Source organism: Eupeodes corollae, chromosome 1, assembly GCF_945859685.1.
Source record: "Eupeodes corollae chromosome 1, idEupCoro1.1, whole genome shotgun sequence".
NCBI lineage: Eukaryota > Metazoa > Arthropoda > Insecta > Diptera > Syrphidae > Eupeodes > Eupeodes corollae.
In genome coordinates, this window is record NC_079147.1 from 248,925,597 (window position 1) to 248,948,802 (window position 23,206).

General features: G+C 36.8%; 3 protein-coding genes across 3 annotated transcripts; 1 reads left to right on the forward strand and 2 right to left on the reverse strand.

Moving 5' to 3' along the window:
* Positions 1–6,663: 6,663 nt before the first annotated feature.
* LOC129939384 (uncharacterized) lies at positions 6,664–8,607 on the forward strand. Its single transcript, XM_056047378.1, is given in 3 exon segments — positions 6,664–7,178; positions 7,250–7,678; positions 7,681–8,607. Coding segments are annotated over 3 exon segments (1,386 nt in total). The 5' UTR covers positions 6,664–6,978; the 3' UTR covers positions 8,438–8,607.
* Positions 8,608–16,325: 7,718 nt separating this feature from the next.
* LOC129940222 (uncharacterized) lies at positions 16,326–17,902 on the reverse strand. The gene has a single exon (XM_056048481.1). It carries the CDS (start codon positions 17,764–17,766, stop codon positions 16,363–16,365), a length of 1,404 nt encoding a protein of 467 aa, XP_055904456.1. The 5' UTR covers positions 17,767–17,902; the 3' UTR covers positions 16,326–16,362.
* A 599-nt stretch (positions 17,903–18,501) lies between these two features.
* Positions 18,502–19,926, reverse strand: LOC129939104 (GTPase Era, mitochondrial). The gene is made up of 4 exons (XM_056046976.1): positions 19,628–19,926; positions 19,053–19,577; positions 18,826–19,003; positions 18,502–18,763 (listed from the first exon to the last, which is right to left on the reverse strand). The coding sequence occupies exons 1-4, from the start codon at positions 19,844–19,846 to the stop codon at positions 18,567–18,569; spliced, it is 1,119 nt and encodes a 372-aa protein (XP_055902951.1). The 5' UTR covers positions 19,847–19,926; the 3' UTR covers positions 18,502–18,566.
* Positions 19,927–23,206: the final 3,280 nt, after the last annotated feature.

Genomic DNA, 23,206 nt, shown 5'->3' on the forward strand with positions numbered 1-23,206 from the left:
AATTAATAGACAAACAAAAAAGAATAAAAATAGCCGATTAAATAAATAAGAATGTTGTTTAACTTTTAAGTGCATATATTACAATGTAGTTAGCTACATTAAATCATCAATGTTTACTATTATTATAAATAATTTAACAAACAAAACGCTCTCTTTAAAACATAAATCGTAAATCCAGTTCGAAATATTTTTCAACCTTTTAAAGTACACTTAAATTAAATTATAAACAACTAATTGTCTATCAAAACAAAAACAAAAATAGAAAATACATAAATCTAGAGTAATTGAGTAAAAAAAACTATCAGTGTAGTAAATTAATTTAAAACAATATTACAAATTTAATTTTCGTATACATAACGAAAAAAAAAACAAACAAAAATAGTTAAAAATACAGAAAAGAAAAATAAAATAAACACTTAATTGTAAATTGTTGTCGGTATTTTTAAATGGAAAATGAATAAACTAAAACAATATCAAAAATGTGAATAATATGAGTTTGATTTTAGATTCTTGCCAGATGCGAGAGGTTCCCTTCCTCAAAGATTTGCGAATGCAAATATTTCACGAAAGTTGCTTTCGCGCAAACTTCCCTCAAATCCAGAAAAACTGCAAAACATTTTGGCATTTAATTGAGTGTCTATATCCGGTTTACAAAATTGCAACTAATTGGTTGTACATTTTTCTTGTATAATTCCATTAAAACTTTTTGGGGATATAATGAGAAACAAGCTTTGCTTAATTATCTTAAAACTGACCGTAGGTCAAAATTTAGCTCGAGTATAAAAGTATTCTTATTTATTCCGTCGAATAGACTTGGACTATTAACATCAACATCATGGGCGGGAATTATGTGTAAGTCAATATTATTCTATTTATGTAAACTGTATATTCTTTTAATATTTTTGTTTAATTTTCAATAGGAACATTTTTGTATTTATGTTGGTGCTGTGTTCGGTTTGTGAAGGACAATCGGATGGAGTTTTTATAGTGTATCCATTTAAAGAAGGCGATATGAATTATCCAAGGGCAAAACTTCTCACTCGAAACTTGGAAATTCAAAGGAAGCCAAAAATGATAGATGATATAAAGGTTCATTTGGTCTATCCAACCAATGAGAGTGTTATCATAATGACACCTGCTCCAACAGAGATGCAACAATCTGATGAGTCTTATGTGGACACCACAATTGTGTCAGAGAGCTCAACAGAAATTTTAAGCGATCTTATTACAACCACAGAAGAAAATATTGATTCATATAATGAAGATATCGAATTGGGTTCAACGGAGATGAACGAAGATGGAACAACTACAGAAAGTGATATTGATACACCCACAACTGACATTATAACCACTGAAATACCTATTCAAACATCAACTATGCAAGTAAAACCAAGTTTGATAGGTAATATCTTTGAGGAAGCAGGACCTAAGAAAACTTTGAGAAAACGTATGTTTGATGCGAGTAAGTTCTCTAGGAAATATCCATCTAGTCTGAAGATGAATAATGAAATGAAAATACCAACAACAATGAGTCCTTCAGATGCATTCAAAAATTGGTATAGAAAAACAACTAGACATAAGGTGATGAAAGAAAACAAGGATACGAAAAATTCAGTTGTAAAAGTTCAAACTAATAATAGTACGACAAAAGAACGCTCAAGTGGAAATGTTTATCGGAGACGATATAGTCAACGAACACACTAAAGTAGTAACTTCATACTTATCTTATCTTTACTCTACATCCTTCGAACTTCTTAATTTAGAGAAGCAACATTTAACATTATCTTAGGACTTATCGGAGAAGATTCATTCAGTATTGCGAATACTAAGGAAAAGCTCTTTTCCAATAAAAATATAAAATTTGAAGTTCGTGAGAAGTGGCATCTCCAGTCTTGAATTGTTGGATATTTGATGCATTTTATTTGTTTTACGTTGTATAAATAATCTCTTATGGTATTTTTAATCAAGCTCATTATTTATAAATAAAAACAATATGATAATTTTTAGTTTATAATTTGTTGTTTTCAATTATGAATAATAGATTTATTTACCCCAAATCAACATGGATTAGCTAAACCAAGGTAAATATGCCCATAAAATGTTTGTTCTGTTTTCTAAATTATCTGATTCTCAAGTTTTTAAACAATATTTATAAAAAATTCGTACAAAACCGATGTTTTTTAAATTTGGGCACATGGATAAAATCAAATCAAATGGGGTTTTCCATGGTTAAAATAAATCAATTTATTCTTGATCTAGGTCTGTCAAAATGGTAGACATGTGCATTCAGGTTTTTTTCTCAAAACCCATCTCTGTCTATCAACTCCTACTCTCATCTTCCCGCGGTGAACATCAGGTGCCTATAGTACCTCAACTGGAGATTGGGTTCTAACCCCAGTGGAAAGTTGTTGGGGGTAAAAAACGAGAGAGGGGGGAGAGGTATTTCCACTAAGGCACATCTCCAGATGGCAGCGGACGAATTCTCGAGATGGAATGAACGGTGGCGTCTACAGTTCCGGTTAGATTGAACTACTTAGTGAACATGTTATAGGGCTTTTTCGACACATTCGGAGCCCAGGCCTATAAGGAGCGTTTTATCCGGCTCCCCGTCCTTAAAGTTATATATACTAAGAATTTGGCCCCCCAGGTTGGGTGTTGTGCCACGGGATACGGATGGATTTACTGGTGACAACCCACGAAAACGAAATAAGGACAACGAACTTCGAATCTGTACGTGGAATGTTAGGTCCCTTAACACACCACGTGCAGCCGAACAATTAGCGGAAGCCCTAAACTGCTGATATTACCGCCATCCAAGAAGTGCGATGGGACGGACCTGGCAAACGCAAACTAATAGACTGCGATGTATACTACAGCAACTGCTACCGAGAACAAAGACAGCGTCTTTTTGGGTGTGGATTTGTTGTTGGAATTAGATTCAGGCAAAAGTCTTGGGTTTCGGCAGTGTGAGCGAGCGCATCACGATAATCCGCATCAAGGCTAAATTCGCCAACATAAGCCTAATATGCACCAACATAAGCCAAGCTATGACATTAAAATTGTCTTATGAGATTTTAACGCCAAGCTAGGAAGAGAAGACATCTTTGGTGGCACAATCGGTAGATACAGCCTGCACGGCACCACCTCCGACAACGGATTTAGGTTGATAGGTTTCGCTGCGGGGCGAGAAGTTCTGGTAGCTAGTACGCAGTTCACACATCTCAATATCCACAAAGGGACATGGAAATCACCTGATCAATCAACTGTCAACCAGATTGACCATATTGGGATCGACAAACGACACTTCTCCAGTATACAGGATGGCCGAACATTCCGAGGGGCCAACATTGACTCGGACCACTACCTCGTTGTAGCCAAGGTACGGCTACTGATATCTCGATCCAAGCCAAAACAAGGAAGTACTGTGAGAAGTTTGGACGTTAGGCGGCTACAATCGCAAGAGGTTGCCATGTTCTTTTTCGATCGAGTCTCTAATAACCTCTTAAGGACTATTTTGCTGCCTGCATTAAGCATTGCAGCCATCAGAGATGCCGCCTCTGAAGTGCTAGGTTTCACAGAAGCTGCACAGAAAACCAGAGCTTTGCGAGCTCTACAACCAGAAGAGGAGCGGCTTCTTATATAGAGGGATGTCACAACAGGAATGAGGTTCGTAAATATTACCAAAAGGTAAAAACATTCTTCTAAGGGTACACAGCACGAACCGAAGCCTGTAAAGAAGATCGGGGGAACATCGTAGTAGAACAGCAATCGATGTTAAGAATATGGAAAGACCACTTCTCCACATATACAACGGCGATGACGAACCGAATTCCGCTGTAAGGGAGATAGGGCATCAGTCTCCTTAACATTGCGTATAAGATCCTTTCTGCCGTATTATGTGAACGTCTGAAGCCATTCGTCAACAACCTGATTGGTCCTTATCAGTGTGGCTTCAGAACAGGAAAGTCCACTATCGACGAAATATTCACACTACGGCAGATTTTGGTAAAGACCTAGGAGCTTCAAATCGATACCCACCAACTTTTTGTCGATTCTAAAGCCGCGTATGACAGCATCCATAGGGAAGAGCTCTTCACAGCAATGTCTAGTTTTGGCATCCCTGTCAAACTTATCTGTTTGTGCAGAATGACGATGGAGAATGCACGCTGCTCTATCAAGGTCAGAAAAAATGTCACCGATGCATTTGATGTCAAAAAAGGTTTTAGACATGGCGATGTACTATCAGGCGACTTCTTCAATATCGTTCTGAAAAGAATTGTGCAAAACTCAAGCGTCAACACTAGAGGCACAATCTTCCAAAGGTCTGTCCAATTACTCGGATACACAGATGATATTGACATAATTGGAAGATCAAAGCGTGATGTCACTGGAGCGTTTTTGAGCATTGAGACGCGACGGAAGCGAATAAGATGGGTTTAGTGGTCAATGAGATTAAGTATATGCTGTCATCAAAAAAGGACATTGAACAACGACGTCTTTAACAAAACGTCAACATGGGCAGCTATTATTTTGAGGTAGTTAGGGACTTTCTCTACCAAGACATAGCTATAATCACAGACAATGACACCAGCGCTGAAATTTAACGAAGAATAAGTTTTGCAAATCGCTGCTTCTTTAGACTTAGAAGGCAATTGCGAAGTAAAGTCCTTTCTCGAGCATCGAAAATCACCATCTATAAGACACTCATCATCTCGGTTCTCATTTATGGAGCTGAGGCCTGGACCCTGTCAAAGAACTATGAGAGCGTCTTAGGATGCTTCGAGAGAAAAATTCTTCGGGTGATTTTTGGTCCCGTACGCATAGATGGAGAATGGAGGAGAAGATATAACGATGAATTATACGGGCTGTACAGCGACACTGACCTAGTCAACAGAATTAAAGTCCAACGGCTTAGATGGCTAGGTCATGTAGAGCGAATGGACATTAATGCTACTGCCAGGAAGGTCTTCGAATCCAATCCCGAGGGACGGCGCCGTAGTGGAAGACCGTGACTCATGGTCTGTCAAAACACAAATTTCCACTGGTTTTGCACTCCAAATTTTTAGAACAAATCTGCAGATTTTGATTTTTCGGTGGATGTACCCTTTTTTCACCAATACTAACACAATGGCAGTGTAAAGCAACGTAAAGGACTTGAAAGTAAGTGAAGTTTCGAGTATCTCATTGACTAGTTGCCAACAGATTGCCTTTTCTCAACTTTTTGGAAAGTTGACTGGAAAGTTAGTCAAGAAAAATCTCCTTAACTATCAAGTCAAGTCTACTTATGTCAAGATGACAATTGATCATGTTTTTTCATTCAACTGAAAACTGAACTTTATTACGTTGTGACTAATTTAATTCTTCACAATTCCATTTTATGTTTTATGTAAAAATTTTCCTTATCAAGTAGACTTGTACCTTGCCTGAGACGTTTTCTTTTGTAGACAATTGTGTTTTTAGTAGTTTTTGCACGATCAACTAAAAATTGAGTTTGGTGAAGTAAAGTTCCGAATTTAAAGATTATTGCCTTGCTTAAAATGGCTGCGTTCAATCAATCAACAGATAGGGTATCCGGAAACCTTGCAAGTATCCGGAAAATGCAAAGGTATCCAAGAATTTCTAGGGTATGTTGTTATCTGACACAACAGCTGATTGAGCACATGGTTGAATTTAAAAAAGTTGAAAATTGATTTCAGCTTTTTGCATTTGTTGGTAAACAAAAAGATACAAAATGTTAGTTAAAGTTGTATTTGAGGATATTCTGTGCATAATAGACGATGAAGAAGCTATTTGCCCCCGAATTTAAGAAGGTAATTATGATCTTTATTTTTAAACTTCAAAATTGACTTAATTTATTCTCGTTTTGTAGATGAACAATTTGCTAGGTCTTACCTCCAGTTTTATGTTAAACGTAAATCGTTTAAAACCGTACATTTCGCAAGTAAATTATTAATCGTATAGAATTCCAATTGAGCTAAAAGGAAATTTGACATAGGTTACAGATTAAGGTTATCTCTTATTTATTAAATTGGTTAGCACCTATCAATTCATCAACGTCCGACGAATCAGTTGAATTATCCATTAAATGTTTATCTTACAATAATTTTGACTTCGAAGCTTTAATGTTCCTCTGCTTTAAGTGAACAGCTGAAAGTTGTTTTTATTTTTTGACAGCTATCTCGATACAGCTATCCAACAACAAGGTATCTAAAAATCGACCTAAACAAGATACCCTATCCAATGTACGTTCAACAAAAGAAGTTGACTACAAATGAAGTCCCTTATGTTGTCTGAACCATTAACCTCTACTTTCAGTTGATGTAACCTAAACCAGCCTAATGTCTATATTTTGTTATGCTCATATTCTTGACAGATCTTATAGCGGGTTTCATTGAAAATACCAAAACTAAAATTCATACAAAATTTTTTGGCAATTCATACTTTTGTGTGCAAATTCATAACAGAATAAAGTATATCTCCAAACAGGTCTAATTATTCAAATAGCAGCACGTAGTTGGTATATACCCTTAGAATGAAATAGTATTAAAATCAACCGCCCTACAGCAACACTTTTTTACCCAGAAACGTCATTCGGCCACGTCAGCCGGACCACTTGAAAAAATCCAATAACAACCAATCAAAATTCAACAAATCAGTAGAAAATTATTAACTTTTCCAGAAGAAACTGCGTTTCACCAAATTATATTTTGATCGCAACTGAAAATCACGTACGAATACTCCCCATCTTTTACACTGCTTTTTAAATTTGATTCCAAAGATTATCTCAGGGAAATGAAAAGAAATAAGCAAACAACCATTCATTGGATAAAAGTACACAGACCATAGTCGTGAACACCACAAGTTACCAAAAAGTATATATCTTGGATCTTGAATAAAAATTATGTTTAACATCATTTAACATCTTTTTGTTGATTTAATCAAAGTGAACAAAAAATAATTAAATAATTTGAAACTACAATGTCGACACCAGTTTTTATGACTGTACCCAAGTACGTTGCTATTTCACCAAGTCCTCTAACCAGGATCACCCATTCTCCAGCGCTATCCATCGGGATGCAGTCCGTGTGCTCTGAATCATCTTCGGATGATTCGTCTGCAAACCGTGGAAAGAAAAGGCGCTTGGATCATCTATCATGGGAGGAGAAACTACAAAGAAAGTGAGTATACCTTGAACGAAATGTTTACAATAATGGGAGGAAAACTAACAAGAGTATCTTTATTTAAATAGAAAATTGAAGAACCGTGTAGCAGCACAAACATCCCGTGATCGGAAAAAAGCCCGCATGGAAGAAATGGAACAGACCGTGAACGAACTCACAGAGCAGACAGACATGTTGAAAAACAAATGCGACAGTCTTCAAGCTATCAATGAAAATCTTTTGGCCAAGAACCAGAAACTAGACAAGGAAGTTGAGTATTTAAAAGAACAACTCAAACAATTACAAAGCGCACAACAAGAAAATCAGAAACATCAACAGCATCAAGCATCGCAACAGTCGTCGAATTGTGTCGATTTTGATTCCATTCTCAAAGGATCTGCAGTATCCCTACTTAACCCTCTGCCGCAGGGAATGAAGGAATTACAATCGATGACACAAGGCAACCGACAGGAGCGACGCCGCAGCAACAAGAGTCCACAACAATACCCAGCCTTCGGAGAGAACTCAGTTGCAGCTCTGTGGAAAATAGTGGCGCTTTGCCTTCTCTACAAGACATGCTCGAAGATTTCGACGCCACTAAACTGGAAGAGCTTGCCGAAAGCCTACTCGCAGATATCACTGCAGACTTGGAAGGAAGCAATCCAGAAGGCCACACAGATGCTCCCGAAGATGCAGGCATCGCAGAGCGATTGTCTGGATCAGTGGTGGGGACCACACCAGAAATCATGGAATCCAGCCAATATACCAGTAGCTGCAGTAGCAGCGACGACAGTGGTATCTGCCTAACAACAACAACAACTGAACCCACATCGTTACTTACGAATATAGACACAACAGCGAACTTACAACAACAGCAACCCCTAGACACCGGCGGTGAAACTATTTACGGGACCTACGACGAAAAGACAAATTCCATTACAATAGTGGTGGGCGATGATGCAGTCGCAATGAATGAAGCCGTCGAAGAAGTTTATTGCGAGGGAGAGGAACCGCCCAAGAACGAGGAGACCATAGAGTGTGGCATGACATCCGATGATATTGGAGACGACGATGATGATTTCGATACGTCTTTTTTGTCGTTACCCTTTGATTCAAAGAAAAATTGCCTCAAGAGTCCACTGTCCATACATTCTTACTCAGATCCAGGATATGAGTCAATTGGATCGCCTCAAAGTGATATTGGATCGACGATATCAACGTTTGACGAGATGGCTTGGACAAACAGTATAAATGAGCTGTTTCCATCGTTGCTTTAAAAATTTAAATTTCTAACAAATTTTGAGGCTTTAAAAAAATTCAGAATTTATTTTTAAAAATGTTTAAATTAACCCAAAACAAAAAAAAACCTCATGACGCTTTATATCCTCAATATTTTATTTATATAAATTATATTTATACTTATGATGTACTGCTGTTTTTTATATATTTATATATAACGTAAAGTCCCTGTAAATAGTTATAAGTTGAACTAGTTGTAAGATGTTGTGTTTTAAGTGATGATTAAAAGCGAAAAAATACATAACTAACTTTTAAGATATAAATTTTGTTTTGTTTTTACTATGGTATCAAAACGGCGCTTTCTAGCGTTAATTGAATCGTGTAGCAAAGGGTGCTTGTGACGACCACATCTATCTTCCTAGCTTTCTTTTTACTAGTGTTGAATTTCATATGATTTGAGTGAGCTGGTTCTTCTAGTTGTATTCTTAAAAAGGTATGTTTTCACTGTGAGTTTCTTTCATCATTCGCATGTTTCAAATATGAACTAAGGGCCAACAGATACAATTTTTATTCAAGCCATTCAAGGAACCCATAGCTTTGTTACTGCCCGAGAGAGTGTCATGTGTTCGAGCAGCTAAAGAAAACAAATCCAAAAAATAGTAGAGGAGTTAAAAGAAACATAAACAAAACAAAATTGTTACTATTTGTTTGTTGTTTACTTTAATATTTTGATATTAAACAAATCTACAAATATACCTCATGTTGTGACACTAAAATCAACTTTTTAATATCACGTGATTGGGTTCCATTTCATCAGATTCTGATGCAATAACGAGTTGTTATCTGTTTAGCTTTAGATATTTACTATAAATCGATGATTCACCGTCATCGTATTTCTTTTTCTGGTATCGTATGTTTAATTGTGAATAAGGGTTTGATGATGAAATTTGTTATGAATGAAAATGGAATGATATAGTGGACTTTGAAAGCTCACAAGTTTGATAAATTTAACATCGACTAATATCTTCTTCAACAAACAAATACATTTATCTTTAAAATACAAAATATTTAAATCAGTAGTTAAATCAACTCTCTTGTATGCTGCCCAGGTTTGGGGAAGAAATACACCTAGTTATGCCATATATCTAGAAACATGAATTTTAAAACTTATAACAAGAACCTTGAAGTTTCAAGCTGGCTACATCATCAAAGTCTGCATCAGAGCGCAAGACTTTCGAAAAAATCTTGTGAAACCATGTGAAAGAACAAATGTACAGCATCATAGAGAAAAATGAGGACATAATGAGGTATTCACTGGTAGAAGAAGCTCAAGACTCATTCAGTAGAATAATCTACAGTCAGGTCAGCTATAATCTTGGTGCCAGAAATTATTTCAAGGATTCACTGAGTTATGAAGAGATATCCTTAATCTTTAAAGCAAGATGTGAAGTTCTCAACTTAAATGAAAGTCCTTATAATGGTTAGGTTAGGTTAGGTTATAGTTGCTGTCCAAGATGGAAACGGACACACTTAGGCCAGTTTAATGGCCCATTGTGATACCACATGAATCTTGAGGCTTCATCCTAAGCTCAATGGAACCAGCTTGAGTCTCTTACGAAACGTGAGAAGCTGATTATACCGATGTTATTTAGATCGTTTAGATCGTTAAAGAAGAATTCTCCTAGGTAATTCTTGCGTTTTCGAGCTAGAGCAGGGCATGTGCAGAGAAGATGAAGAACTGTTTCTTCCTTGTCCATACAGCTTCTGCAAAAGTCATTTGAGAATACGCCTATTCTCGTGGCGTGCTTTCCTATTAGACAGTGTCCGGTTATGACACCTATTATCGAGCTTATATGCGATCTGCTTAGAGAGAGCAAGCGCCTTGAACGTTTTAAATCCAGTGTTGGCCAGATGTGTATAACGGCGACGAAGAACTGAATTCCGCTGTCAGACAGGATGATCCATTCAATATAGATGACGAAAGCCAACAATCCCGTCCTCCCGACTTAGACGAAGTAAAGATTGCCATATCTAAGTTGAAGTCTAATAAAGCCGCTGGATGGCTTGAATGCCGAGCTCTTTAAAGCAGCTGGAGTTAAGTTGGTTAGGAGCATGCACCAACTTATCTGTAAGATATGGCCGGAAGAAAGCATGTCCGGTCAATGGAACCTCAGTATTGTTTGCCCGATCCTGAAAAAAGGAGAGCCTCTAAACAGCACCGACTAAAAAGGAATCAGTCTACTTAACATCGCCTATAAAATCTTCTCGGCAACGGCCTAGTTGCTGTTAAAGCTTAGGTTCCGATCGATCACCGAAATAAAGCATCAGTGAGGGTGGTTAGTAGTCAGATGGGACCGTCTCGAAACCTACCGCGTGCTGTTGTCATGTGTTCTCTCTATCTGTTGTTCTTCCTCTTCTGTCTTTCTGTCTTGTATTAATGTCTTGTATTGTTATCACCTTGCATAGTCTAGTCGCTAAAAGTGCTGTGTTCCCTGCTCTGTACATTTATGTGTTGAGTAGTATGTAATGTAATGTAATGTATGCAAAATCTTCTCTGCCATAATATGTTAACGTCTAAAGCCCATCGTCAACAACCTGATATGTCCTTATCAGTGTGGTTTTAGACCAGAAAAGTCCTCAGTTGATCAAATATTCACATTACGGCAGATCCTGGAAAAAACCCAAGAACACAAAATCGACACACACCATCTTTTCATCGATTTCAAGGCCGCATGTGACATCATCTACAGGGACGAGTTGTATAGAGTCATGTCTAGTTTTGGCATCCCTGCCAAACTCGTCCATTTGTGCAGAACGACCATGGAGAATTCACGCTGCTCCATAAAGATTGTAAACAAATTAACAGAACCTTTCGATGTTAAAAAAGGTTTTAGACAAGGTGATGCGCTGTCGTGTGATTTTTTTAACATCGTGCGTGAAAGAATAGTGCAGAGCTCACACGTCAACACTAGAGGCACTATCTTTCAAAAGTCTGTCCAATTACTGGCATATGCTGATGACATTGACATAATCGGAAGAACTCAGCGTGATGTCAATGGGGCTTTTGTGAGTATTGAGGCAGAGGCGGCAAAAATGGGTTTAACGGTTAATGAGGGCAAAACAAAGTACATGCTGTCGTCAAGAAAGGACATACAACATCGACGTCTTGGTCAAAACGTCACTATCGACAGACGTAACTTTGAGGTAGTCAAGGACTTCATTTACCTAGGCTCCGCTGTAAACGCAGAAAACAACACCAGCGCTGAGATGAAACGCAGATTAACTCTTGCTAACCGCTGTTTCTTTGGACTAAGAAAGCAATTGAGTGGTAAAGTCTTCTTTAGAAAGACCAAAGTGTCGCTATATAAGATCCTTATCATCCCAGCCTTGCTATACGGTGCAGAAGATTGAACTATGACAAAAGCACCTTGGGTCGGTTCGAGAGAAAAGTTCTTCGTGTGATCTACGGATCCCGTATGCATCGAAGGGGAGTGGAGGAGACGATGGAACGACGAGCTGTACGGGCTGTACAGCGACGTAGACTTAGCCAGAAGGGTAAAAGTCCAACGACTAAGATGGCTGGGTCACGTAGAGCGCACGGAAACCAATGCTCCGGCCCGGAAAGTCTTCGAATCCACACCGACAGGACAGCGCAGTAGAGGAAGACCTCGGATCAGGAGCTAGGAGCGCGAAACTGGAGACATCTAGCTAGGGACCGAGCTAGATGGAAAAATTTGTTGGGTGAGGCCCTAGTTCACACAGGACTGTACCGCTACCTTAAGTAAGTAAGTATTGGACAGGTTCAAACAACATAAGGGACTTCATTTGCAGTCAACTTTATTCTTTGAACGTAAATTTTTGAACTTACTTAACTTGTAAGGGAGAATTTTCTTGACTAACTTTCCAGTCAATTTTCCAATTATTTATTTATTTATTTATTTATACAGACTAACATAGTAATCTTAAATTGCTAAGTTAGTACAAAATTTACAGAGCACAAGCTGCATAGGCGTTCGGCTCGCTGATAAAGATTTATAGTTTAAAGTTAAGTTTTAAAATTAATTTTTGAATAGTTTCTAGGTTTTGTACACTAATATTTTTAAGTAGTTCGTAAATGTTAATATTTTTGTTAGATAAAAGTTGGTTTATGTGGGCTAGTAGGTGTGGCATGTCCATTGTTATTGTGCAAGTAGAGCAGATCGGTGGGTTTACTTTTTTTAGAAGATGTTGGTGAGTTAAAGATGTGTGGCCTAAACGAAGACGAACGAAATTTGTGATAGTTTCCTTGGGTACAGTAGCTGGGAATATGGGTTTGGTTTTGCTAATATTGATTTTAGAGTAGTGGTGGGTATATGTCGACCATCTTTGCCTCTGGATTGTCTCGATTTTATTTCTGATGGTTCTTATAAGATCCGACTCATCGAATGCATTAAATAAGAAGGAGGGGGATTTGTTGGCAGAATTCGCAGCTTTGTCTGCGTATTCGTTACCCATAATGCCGATGTGGGCAGGGACCCACATAATTTTTGCTTTGTTTGCTGTCTTGATAACAATATCCCTAAGAATTGTGATTGATGGGGAGCTGTTATTCAAGTTCATGATAGCATGGATGACCGAGAGGCTGTCTGTACATACGACCCAGTGTCCTTTGGTGTTGCTTGCATATTTTAAAGCTTCGTAGACAGCTAGAGCTTCTGCGGTAAAAACTGATGAGTATTCAGGAAGGAGACCTATCCTGAGTAGTTTGCCATTTTGTGATGTTACAGCAAAGCCTGTGTGGTGCTCTGTTTTAGAACCGTCAGAGAATATGAATTTCCAATTCCTGCTTATGAGTTCATTTTCTATGGTGTCGAATACTTTTCGGTAAACGATTTTTGGTGTATAGTCTTTAGAGTAATTGGCCAATGACAACTCAAAAGATTCTGGTCTGCACATCCAGGGAGGGTATGATGATGTTCGAATAATTGAGGTTTTAGTGGGCAAGTTAAAGGTTGATATGTGGTTCCATATACATGAAATTGCTGATGGGATTCTTTTTTGGCGTGTGGATCGAAGGGCTGAATTAGCATCTTTGTTTATAACGGATCTGGAGGGGAACAAGAGTTTTGCAGCTGATTTTAAAATCGTTTCCTCATATCTCTCCTTAAGTGAAGGCAACCCGGATTCAGCTAATATGTTTTTTATTGGTGTGGTTTGGAATGCGTTGATTGATCGTCTTGCAGCTTGATGGTATGTAGGTTTTATTATGTTGAGTGTTGATTTAGGACAGCTTCCGTAAATATTGAGCCCATAGTCTATTTTATTTAATATTATTTTTTCATTTTTGTAAGGTAACAAAGTGTATTTATGTGAATTTTACATTTTTTTGAGGATAGATATTTTATAATGTTAAGCCTTGCAGCAAGTGTTTTTTTTTAGTTTTATACAGTGATCGGTCCATTTAAATTTATTGTTAAAAGTTAATCCCAATATACTTAAATTATTAACAGCTTGTAATTCTACTTCGTTAATACTTAATTTTAAGTTAGGGCAAGATTTTTTCCTACATATATGAAATGTTTTACACTTCTGTAATGCAATGTTGGCACCGGAATAAGTGGACCAATCTGCAATATCTTTTAATACTTGCGTAAAAACCGTTTTAGTTGTATCTAAATCATTGTTTTTACAAAGTATGTATACGTCATCGGCATAACAACAATGATCAAGAATTTTATATTTAGATATAATGTTGCTGATTTCATCAAATGCAATAGAAAAGAGCATTACTGAAAGTGGTGATCCCTGTGGGATGCCATTGTGTAGAGGAAAGTTTGAAGAGTATGTATTATTTACCCTCACACAAAATTTTCTATTAGAAAGGAAAGATTTTATGTACCCAAACATTTTGGGACCTATTTGCCATTCTCTCAGCTTTTTTAGAACAAGATGAACTCCTATTCTATCAAAGGCTTTCTGGAAGTCGAGTGAGAGTATTGAAACGTGGTTTTTGGCTGAGATAGCGTTTGAAATATAGTTGTCAATATGAAGCAAAGCATCTTGACATCCACTTTTTGGTTTGAATGCTACTTGGTTTAAGGCAATGAGTTTTTTGGATTCTGTATACCAGAGGAGACGCTTAGCTATCATCTTTTCGAGAATCTTTGAGATGCATGGTAACAGTGAGATAGGTCTATACCCATCGACTTTATTAATCTCTTTGTTGGGTTTGGGAATTGGAATGACTATGGCGGCTTTCCAGTATTGAGGAATCACACTCGTGTCAAAAACGTTGTTATAGAGTTCGATAAGAACCATTTTTGCCTCCGTCGGTAGATTTTTGAACATGGGATATGAAAGCCTATCTCTTCCTGGTGTCTTTCCTTTAAGTTTGCTAAGACACGACTCTAGTTCCGATAAAGATATTGGTTGCTCAAGGTGAATACTCACAGAATTTGTTGGAAGCATTGTTGTGTTGCGGAGACTTTCAACTTTTTGTAGCCTAAAGTTGTTGTGGAAATTAGTGTCATTGGAGTGTTCGGACCATGTGGTTGCAAATTGATTGCTTATTTTTGACGGGGTGTTAAGCGATATGGAGTCGGTTTCAATGCATTTAATTGACTGAGAAAATGTTGAGCCACTGAATCGTCTGATTTTATTCCAGATATTTGCTATGGAAGAATTAGGATTGATGGATGAGGTGAACTCGTTTAAACTTTTGATTTTGTTAGCTTTTAATGATCTTCTAAAGATTGCATTGGCTTTCTTAAATGAGATAAGATTTTCCACAGTAGGTTTTTTTTTGAATTTTTTCCAGGCTATTACTTTTTCAACTCTAAGATTGTTTAGTTCGGGATTCCACCAAGGGACACATTGTTTGGGTTGTTTGGGGTAAGATTGTGGTATTGTTTTATTAGCTGCTTTTCGGAGAGATTTTTGAAAAATAGCAGCTGATCTGTTGATGTTCGCATCTATACTAAAGTTACCTGAGATGTCAATGGTAGATTTTTTGTATTCATCCCAATTCGCTTGATCCGTCTTATATTTTAAGAGAGGATGAGAAACTTTTTCTTTATTGCCTAATATGAGCGAAGTTAGTATGGGGAAATGATCACTGTTGTGTAGATCATCTAAAGTTTTCCATTGCATTTTAGGGTACAGTTCAGGGGAGCAACAAGTAATGTCTATATGGGTGAGGGTATTATGGGTGGAGAAATGAGTAGGCGAGCCGTCGTTCAATAAAAGGAGGTTAGAGTTTGTCAGAAAATTCTCTAACAGTGCTCCTTTTTTATTTGTGCTGGGTGAACCCCAAAGAACACTCCAAGCATTAATATCTCCTCCAATTACTATAGAACCGTCAACTTGCGTTAAAATATTTTCTAGATCGTGTCTCGAGATAACTTGGTCTGGTGGGAGATAGAGATTTATATATGTGATTTTTAGTTTTAATTGGACTTCTAGTGCTAGCACTAAGAGGTTTGAATTTAGAGAGATTTGTCTATGAGGGATATTTTTTCTTATCATTATGCCGATACCTTGTTTAGATGTTATGTTGCTAGGAAGATTTAAGAAGTAGCCCGTGAATGCTTTTGGGATTGTTGGTGGAGTAATATTGTAGGCGAAATGAGTCTCCTGAATAGATACAATACCTGGATTGTGTTCTTTAATGAGAATATTCAGCTCGTCGTAATTATTTGCAAATCCTTGCATATTCCACTGCAAGGTTACAAGAACCATATTCGAATAACAATTATTCCACATACTATTATTGGTTGCGGCCAATGAAAGGGTGGAGGGATTTTGATTTGCTGAGAAGTGAGCGGGTGAAGAATTATTTTGTGTCATATTTACGTTTGTTAAAATTGGGGGGTTTAAGGGTCGACTCCGCTGCCAAGATGTTGAACCGACCGAGCTCCTTGAGGAGCTCGGAAGATTCAATTCCCGGGCAGCAGAGCCGTTGTCTGTGAAGTTAATTTTGTGGGTATTATGGGCTGTCATCGTCATCCATTGGAGTGGGAACAAAGTATTGGTTGTTATCGATAAGATATTGAGTTGTTTTGGATAAGGGGGAGGAGCTTGATTGAGTTGAGCTCGATTGAGAGGTATTTAAATTTGAGTTTTTGTCTGTCTTGTTCGTGTTATTATTTGTTGGTGTAGAATTTGAAGATGTATTGTTACTGTATTCGTTAGAAGTAAGTGTAGTTGTGTTTATTTGTTTATTTTTTTTTAGTCCAGCTGCAATTGCTTGTGTGGATATTTGAAGAGATTTCGGGGGTAGTGATGGTGGTGGAAGTTCGGAAGATGAAGGTAAATTTTGTTCAGTATTATTGCTTTGGATGAAATGTGTCTTTTTGTTTGTATGATTGTCCGTTACTATTTGTAGGTCAGGTATTTTTTTGTTGTTTGTCACATGTGTGGTTGATATCGATTCAGTTGGTGGTGAAGAGGTAAGTGCGGGGTTAGATTGTTTTGCTTTACTGGCAAATGTGTCTTGATTTGTATTAAGTTGGGAGGGAAACTGGTCATTGTAGATGCGTTTAGCATCTGCTAAACTGCACTTTTTCTGAGTTTTGATTTTTAAAATTTCTTTCATTTGAATGAACTTTGGGCAGTCTTTGGATGAAGAGGGATGGGAGGCGAGGCAATTTGCGCACAAAGTTCTGGAACACTCCGAGTTAGCATGTGGAGGAAGATTACATATCTGGCACATGGGGGTACCGTTGCATCGTTTGGTGGTGTGCCCAAGTAACTGGCAGTTCCGGCACCGCATGGGATTAGGAATATATTCAGTGACCCTGGCATTGTACCAGCCGATTTCAACAGTATTAGGAGTTTGAAAAGTGTCAAAAGTAAAAAGCATCAAGCCTGTTGGACGTTGGTTTCCATCTACTTGTTTAGTAAATTTGTAGACATCCGTCACTTTTTGCATTTTCATTTCCGATATAATTTCTACCTCGGGAACGTTAATAAGACAGGGAGCGTAGACTATGCCTTTAGACGAGTTAAGTTGGTTATGCAAGGTGATCGTGACAGGACAAAGGTTAGATAGATTTTTTGTGGAAATGAATCTGTCTGCGACAGTTTGATTTTTAGTAAGGATTAATATTTTACCGTCTCTGAGTTGTGAGATCTGCTCATATTCAGTGCTTATGGCATCTATAGCTTTTCTCAATGCAAAAATGCTCACTGATGAAAGAGGTTTATTTTCACTTTGAGGGGCAATAACTATAAATCTAGGGTTTTTATAATTGATGGTTTTAGGGAGATTGGGGAATGGTTCAAGGGGATTAAATGTTGTTTTATTTCTTTTCGACTGGGGTTCGGAAAGTGCGACTTCATCGAGCGCGCTGAACCTATTTCCCGTTTTCATTTTCGGCCCTGGGGCCATGATGGTTAAGAAACACTATCACTCGCGAGATTAGTAGGAAATGGGTACTACAAGAAGAGTGAAAGAGAAAGAAGTAATTTTCTTTAAGTAGGTAACGGAGAGTGGAAAAAATGTATGAACTTGCACACAATAGAAAGCCGCCGGTTGAAACAATGCTTACAGCACGAGAGCTAGTCGGTGACTGTGTTTTCCAATTAAGTTGCTTTAATTGGAAGGTAATTTTTTGGCAGCTGGCCAATCAGATACTAGAAACTTAGCTAACTTTCAAGTCCCTTATGTTGTCTGAACCTCCCCATTGTCATTTCAATGGAACACTTTTGCAAATTAATTTTTGCTCTAAGCCCATGGTTTACAGATTTCTGTCCATTCACAAAAATAAGCACTAGGGCTAAGCAATACGATGAAACAAATTCCCATTCCTATTTCAGTCCTTTGTCATCTTCTCTTTAGTTTGGATATATTTTTGAATTGTATCCGCCCTAATGCTTTTATGGACAAATTAATATTTTCATGTTCTGTTTCTTATCTTGAGTTCTGTGGAACTTCTTTTGGTATTTGAGCCCTAATACGAATCGTTACCAGAAACTTTTACATTACATTATTACGAAAACCGCCCCCTATTTAATTTGCTTATCAATTCAAGAAGATGAGAATATTTATTATCACGCTACTGTGTCTCAAGTTAATGGTATAATGACTCTGGAAAACTAAGTTAGTTATAATAAAACACCGAAATATAAACACTTAAAAGAATTATAATTCTAAATAATTTACAATAGAATATAGTATGACCTTAAAATCTATCCTCTGCGTTGTTGTGAGGTTTCTTTTAAGGCAACCGTCGATATTGTTAGTGAAATTGGTTTGTTAAAAGTTTCGACCAAATCAGAGGTGACGCGCTCTGTAATTTGTTTCAATTTGCCATTGGCCTCTCCACATATAAGTCTCTCAATACGAGCTGTCGGACAAATAACTTGAACACTTGCATAGATGGTATCTGAAATGGAACATCATAGTTGGATCGATTACTTTTTACTTGCATACAAAAAGGAATCTTACTTTTTTCTTCACTGTAGTATTCAATTTGACTCTTGAGATTGTATGGAATTTCTTGTGGCAAGTAGTCCAACAATCTTGCTCGGACGCTTTCGACAATCAAATCTGCAGCTGGTTGGTCTGTGAATACATCACTTGAATATTTCCATGGACTTGGTTTCGCCTGACGCGCCAGATAGCTCTGAGAAGGATTTAAATTAAATTATGCTCTATATGTGATGATTACTTACCATAATTTCACTCAAGCCATCGCCAATTATTGACGAAACCATAAAGACATCGGAAAAATTACTCCAACCAGCTTGTCGTGATTTCAATTCTACAACAGGAGCTACAAATTCTCTTTCTTTTTCTTTGTCATCTTTCTTTGATGATTTCCTCTTTCCAGATAGGGTGTCATTTGTTAGTTTCTTTACCAGGTCCAGAAGAATTCTCTTAGATTTCAGGGCATCGATTTTATTTAGAATCAAAAAGCTGGGAAACGATGGATAAGCTTTCAGTGTATCCAAAACAGTTGAATGAAGTTCATTTCTTGTCCAAGTATTGGAGGTATCATGAACGACAGCAATGATATCTGAGCGTTGTACGGCATCACGATAGGCACTCTTGAAGCTTTGGTCTAAATTGTGTTTATTTATTTCCTTTTGAGTGACCAAACCAGGAGTGTCGTAGAAAACCAACTGGGTATTGCCTAAGGTGATGATTGCTTTATTGGCCTTGCGGGTTGTGTGAACTTTGGTGGATGTTGGACAAACCTATAATTGAAAGTTATATCAATTCATATTTAATGATTCTTAAGTCTTACTCTATGATGTATTAGATTATTTATAAATGTGCTTTTTCCTGCATTTGGAACACCAATGACGGCGACATGCAGGGACATTTGAGAACTTTGTTGAGTTTCTTTACATAATGGTGATGACATGGAAAGGTTTCTTGAACCAATGTAAAGAAGATAGATTGGATTATTGAATGATGCTCCAAATGTTGGGAATTGGCTGCATTTTTTAAATAAAATCGACATTTTTAGATTGAAATTGAGTAAAACTAAGATGTTATGTAGTTTGTTTTGATTTTTGACATTCGAAACACGAAGAAGAAGGATCGAAAACAATTGCTTAGAATAAATAAGGCACTGCCAGATCCAACACAAATTTCACATGAGAAAACTAGGCGACGGTAATGTTTAGAATTATTATCAGTTATGCAGTATTCACATGAGCGCGACCAACGAACGAAGAATGAATTAAATGAATGAATGAAACAAAATGTTAGGTTATAAACGTTTGAAGACATATTTCCACACAAATCCTTAACAAAACGATAGCAATATAGTTTCTATTTGATTTATGATGCATACTTTTACTTTTCGATATCATATATTAATAAATTTAAAGAAAACAAATTTATTTGTCGTGACAAAATTTGTAGTTGATACGAACTGTCAAACTTTTTTTCCCGTTCCATATTATCCACACTTGCAACGAATATAATAATAAAATAATCTTGTTTTCGTTTCGGTGGTGAATGGTTTTCACGAATAAAAAAATCGCATGTGAAAGAAATGCTAAAATCGACGAATATTCGTTCATTCGTTAATCGTGCTCATGTGCTTTACTTACCCTGAGGCTCCAAAAGAGTATAATCCAATCCAATTCTCTTCCGCAATCTCATCCCCAATCCATTGTTTTTTCTTATGTCTTGTCATGAGCAACCTCAAATGTCACATTTGACATTAGAAACGGTTATTCTGTTGTTTACTTTTTTGTTGATTTACCTTTAGTGTCGATAGTTATTGTTTTTTTACAAAATTAAATTTCAAACAAATTATATACAAAAAATGCGTTTGAGTACACAAAATTTAGCCTTTTAAAAAAATGAATGCTGTTTAAGAAGCTGGAGGAACTACATACAACAGCTTACTATTCAAAAGGATAAAAGAAAACACAGGTTTTGGGTGAATCCATTTCTCCAAGTAAGGAAAGTTTATGATTTGGAGGCGCACCTACTCAAGGACTTACTATGGAAGGACGGTGCAGACTAAAGGAATTTTCGTACGATGTCGGTCAACAGCTCTGAAGTTGTTCTGTGCCTAGTAAAGATAACTTTGAAATAATGAATTTAGGCATTCGATGACAATTCAAACGAAATGAAATTTTAATTTCAAAAATACTGTGGAAAATGAACGCTCACCACTACATACAACACAAACGTCAAATTTGATGACAGGGTTTTGATCCGCTCGAAAAATCCAACCTGCGATGAGCGGATAATGGACTGGATGTTGGCTGGTTGGTCTCTATTCGATTATCTGATGACAGGCTGATAGTCCTGTCATCGGAAATGTTTAATGGAAACCCCAACTTTGACTTACTTTTTGAAATAATTAATTTATAATTGTTAAGAAGGATTAAAAAAATGAATAGTTCTCTATTTGTGCAGTTGTCACTTTTCTAACTGTCATCATTTGACATTTGAAAAACAAAAATTACCCCATTACTAAAAATTGGACGGTAGTGCTACTTAATACAAAATCAAATAAATAATCGCAATTTTGCAGACAAAATGTTTATAACCGTTTTATTTCTGGATTCACCACCGAGATCTTATGATTTTACTTCTTTAGACGGTTTAGTTACGAGCCACGTGTAAAATAACACTGATTCTAGAAAGTAAGGCGCCAGTTATAGCTATCATTGAAATCGATCCGGAAAAATGTTTGAATCGATATTTATGTATTTTTCTATTTTCTGGATGGAAATTCATTTTCCAGCTGATACTTTTATGTTCAAAAGTGAAACGAATCGTTTCACTGATTTGTTTCCAATTTCACATAATTCTAATGACAGATTTCTGTCAGTAAAAATTTGTCAGTGGATTTTAATCAGGAAATTTTGTTCAATGATGAAAACCAATGATAGCTATAATTGGCGCCTGAAGATAGAATTCATGGGAATGGTTGAGAGTTGTAAGTCACTAGGCCCTGGTTCACAGCGGGCTGTTGCGCCACCCAATTTTTATAATTATATTGGCCACAGGAGAGCCATGTTTTCATCTATTTTTTTAAAGATATTGTTGCTGGCAACAAAAATTTATCAGTAGGTGAAGAAGAGCAACTAATGACTGAAAAGCAAGCATGCTTCAGCTTCGTCTGCGTTACGTTGAACCTACTTCGAGGTTGCTTTGAATGACACTTCCAATATGACATTTCTAAAATAACACTTTTGTCATTAGCAGCTGCTTTTTTTTTTTTCTCAAAATAGTAAAATACGAGTTTTGAAATTGAAAAAAAAAAATTATCGTGGTAGTAGCTTATAAAATAAATACAAAATAAATTAGGTGGCGCAACAGTCCATGAAGAACCAGTGCCTAGTGACTTACAACTCTTAACCATTCCTGTGTGCGAGTTATGTTGTCAGAGATGGAAGGGACCTACAGTTTAAACCAAAAACACTCTAGTATATATAGTACATAGAGTGTTTTTGGTTTAAATGAAAAATCCAAACGGCTAATTTTGAGAAAGCACTTTTCTTGACAAGAATTACTCTTGGTGGATTTGTCAATTCCTCGCAAGAGGCATCACTTGTGAATTTTTTTTTATTTTAATTAAGTTGGCGCAGGTAGGGGTTGAACCCAAGACCCCTTACGCTACGGGAAGCGCAAGTAGCTTACACAGCCTATAATAATAACCAATAGGAATCCCTCCAAAAGCTAATGAATTTTGTTTGTAGACTTTTTTACAGCTGTTGAGGTGTCAGACAATGCAAATGTTCAGCAAATTTGAACTAGAGCTTCCGTTTGGAGTTACATTACGAAACATTACGTTACGATTGTCAAATGAAACGTAAGGTCGAATTCTCATTGCTATGGCTGAACTCCTAAACGTCTGGCGAAGCCGAAGCTAAAGCGTGTTTGTGTTTCTGCCATTAAAGTTCCAAATTGTTCCAAGTAACGAAAGTCTCTTCAAACTTAAAAAATATCTTTTCCTTTTATTTTCTGTGTATATATATGAATATTGAAATTTGATAAAATTTAAATAAAACTTCGATAGGGTCTCACAGTCCAACAACCCTATTTTTTACTTTTTGATGGGTAAACTTGGGTAAAAACGGCAATTAGTGCAATAAAAGTTAGTTTAAAGATCGCTTTGGATAAAGACAATTTAAACAATAAATTATGCTAAAAATTTAAGCTAGGGGCTAAAATAAAAGAAATGTATGGTGACGATCACGTTCAAAATGGATGTTCAATGTTAATGAATACAATAATTCATTATAAAAACATTGAGGCATATTCGTAGATGTTTGCTAAACTCTTGGTAAGTTGTTATTAATCCTGAGCTTAGGCTATTCATAAATAAATTTAAACCTAAGTTTAGGGCTTA

Excerpts from the sequence above, each read along its gene's own strand:
- LOC129939104 (XM_056046976.1), bottom strand. The coding sequence starts at position 19,846 with ATGTCGATTTTATTTAAAAAATGCAGCCAATTCCCAACATTTGGAGCA. Across the intron at positions 19,578-19,627 it reads ATAATCTAATACATCATAGA|GTTTGTCCAACATCCACCAA; the intron begins GTAAGACTTAAG and ends TTTCAATTATAG. Across the intron at positions 18,764-18,825 it reads ATACTACAGTGAAGAAAAAA|ATACCATCTATGCAAGTGTT; the intron begins GTAAGATTCCTT and ends GTTCCATTTCAG.
- LOC129940222 (XM_056048481.1), bottom strand. The coding sequence starts at position 17,766 with ATGGCCCCAGGGCCGAAAATGAAAACGGGAAATAGGTTCAGCGCGCTC.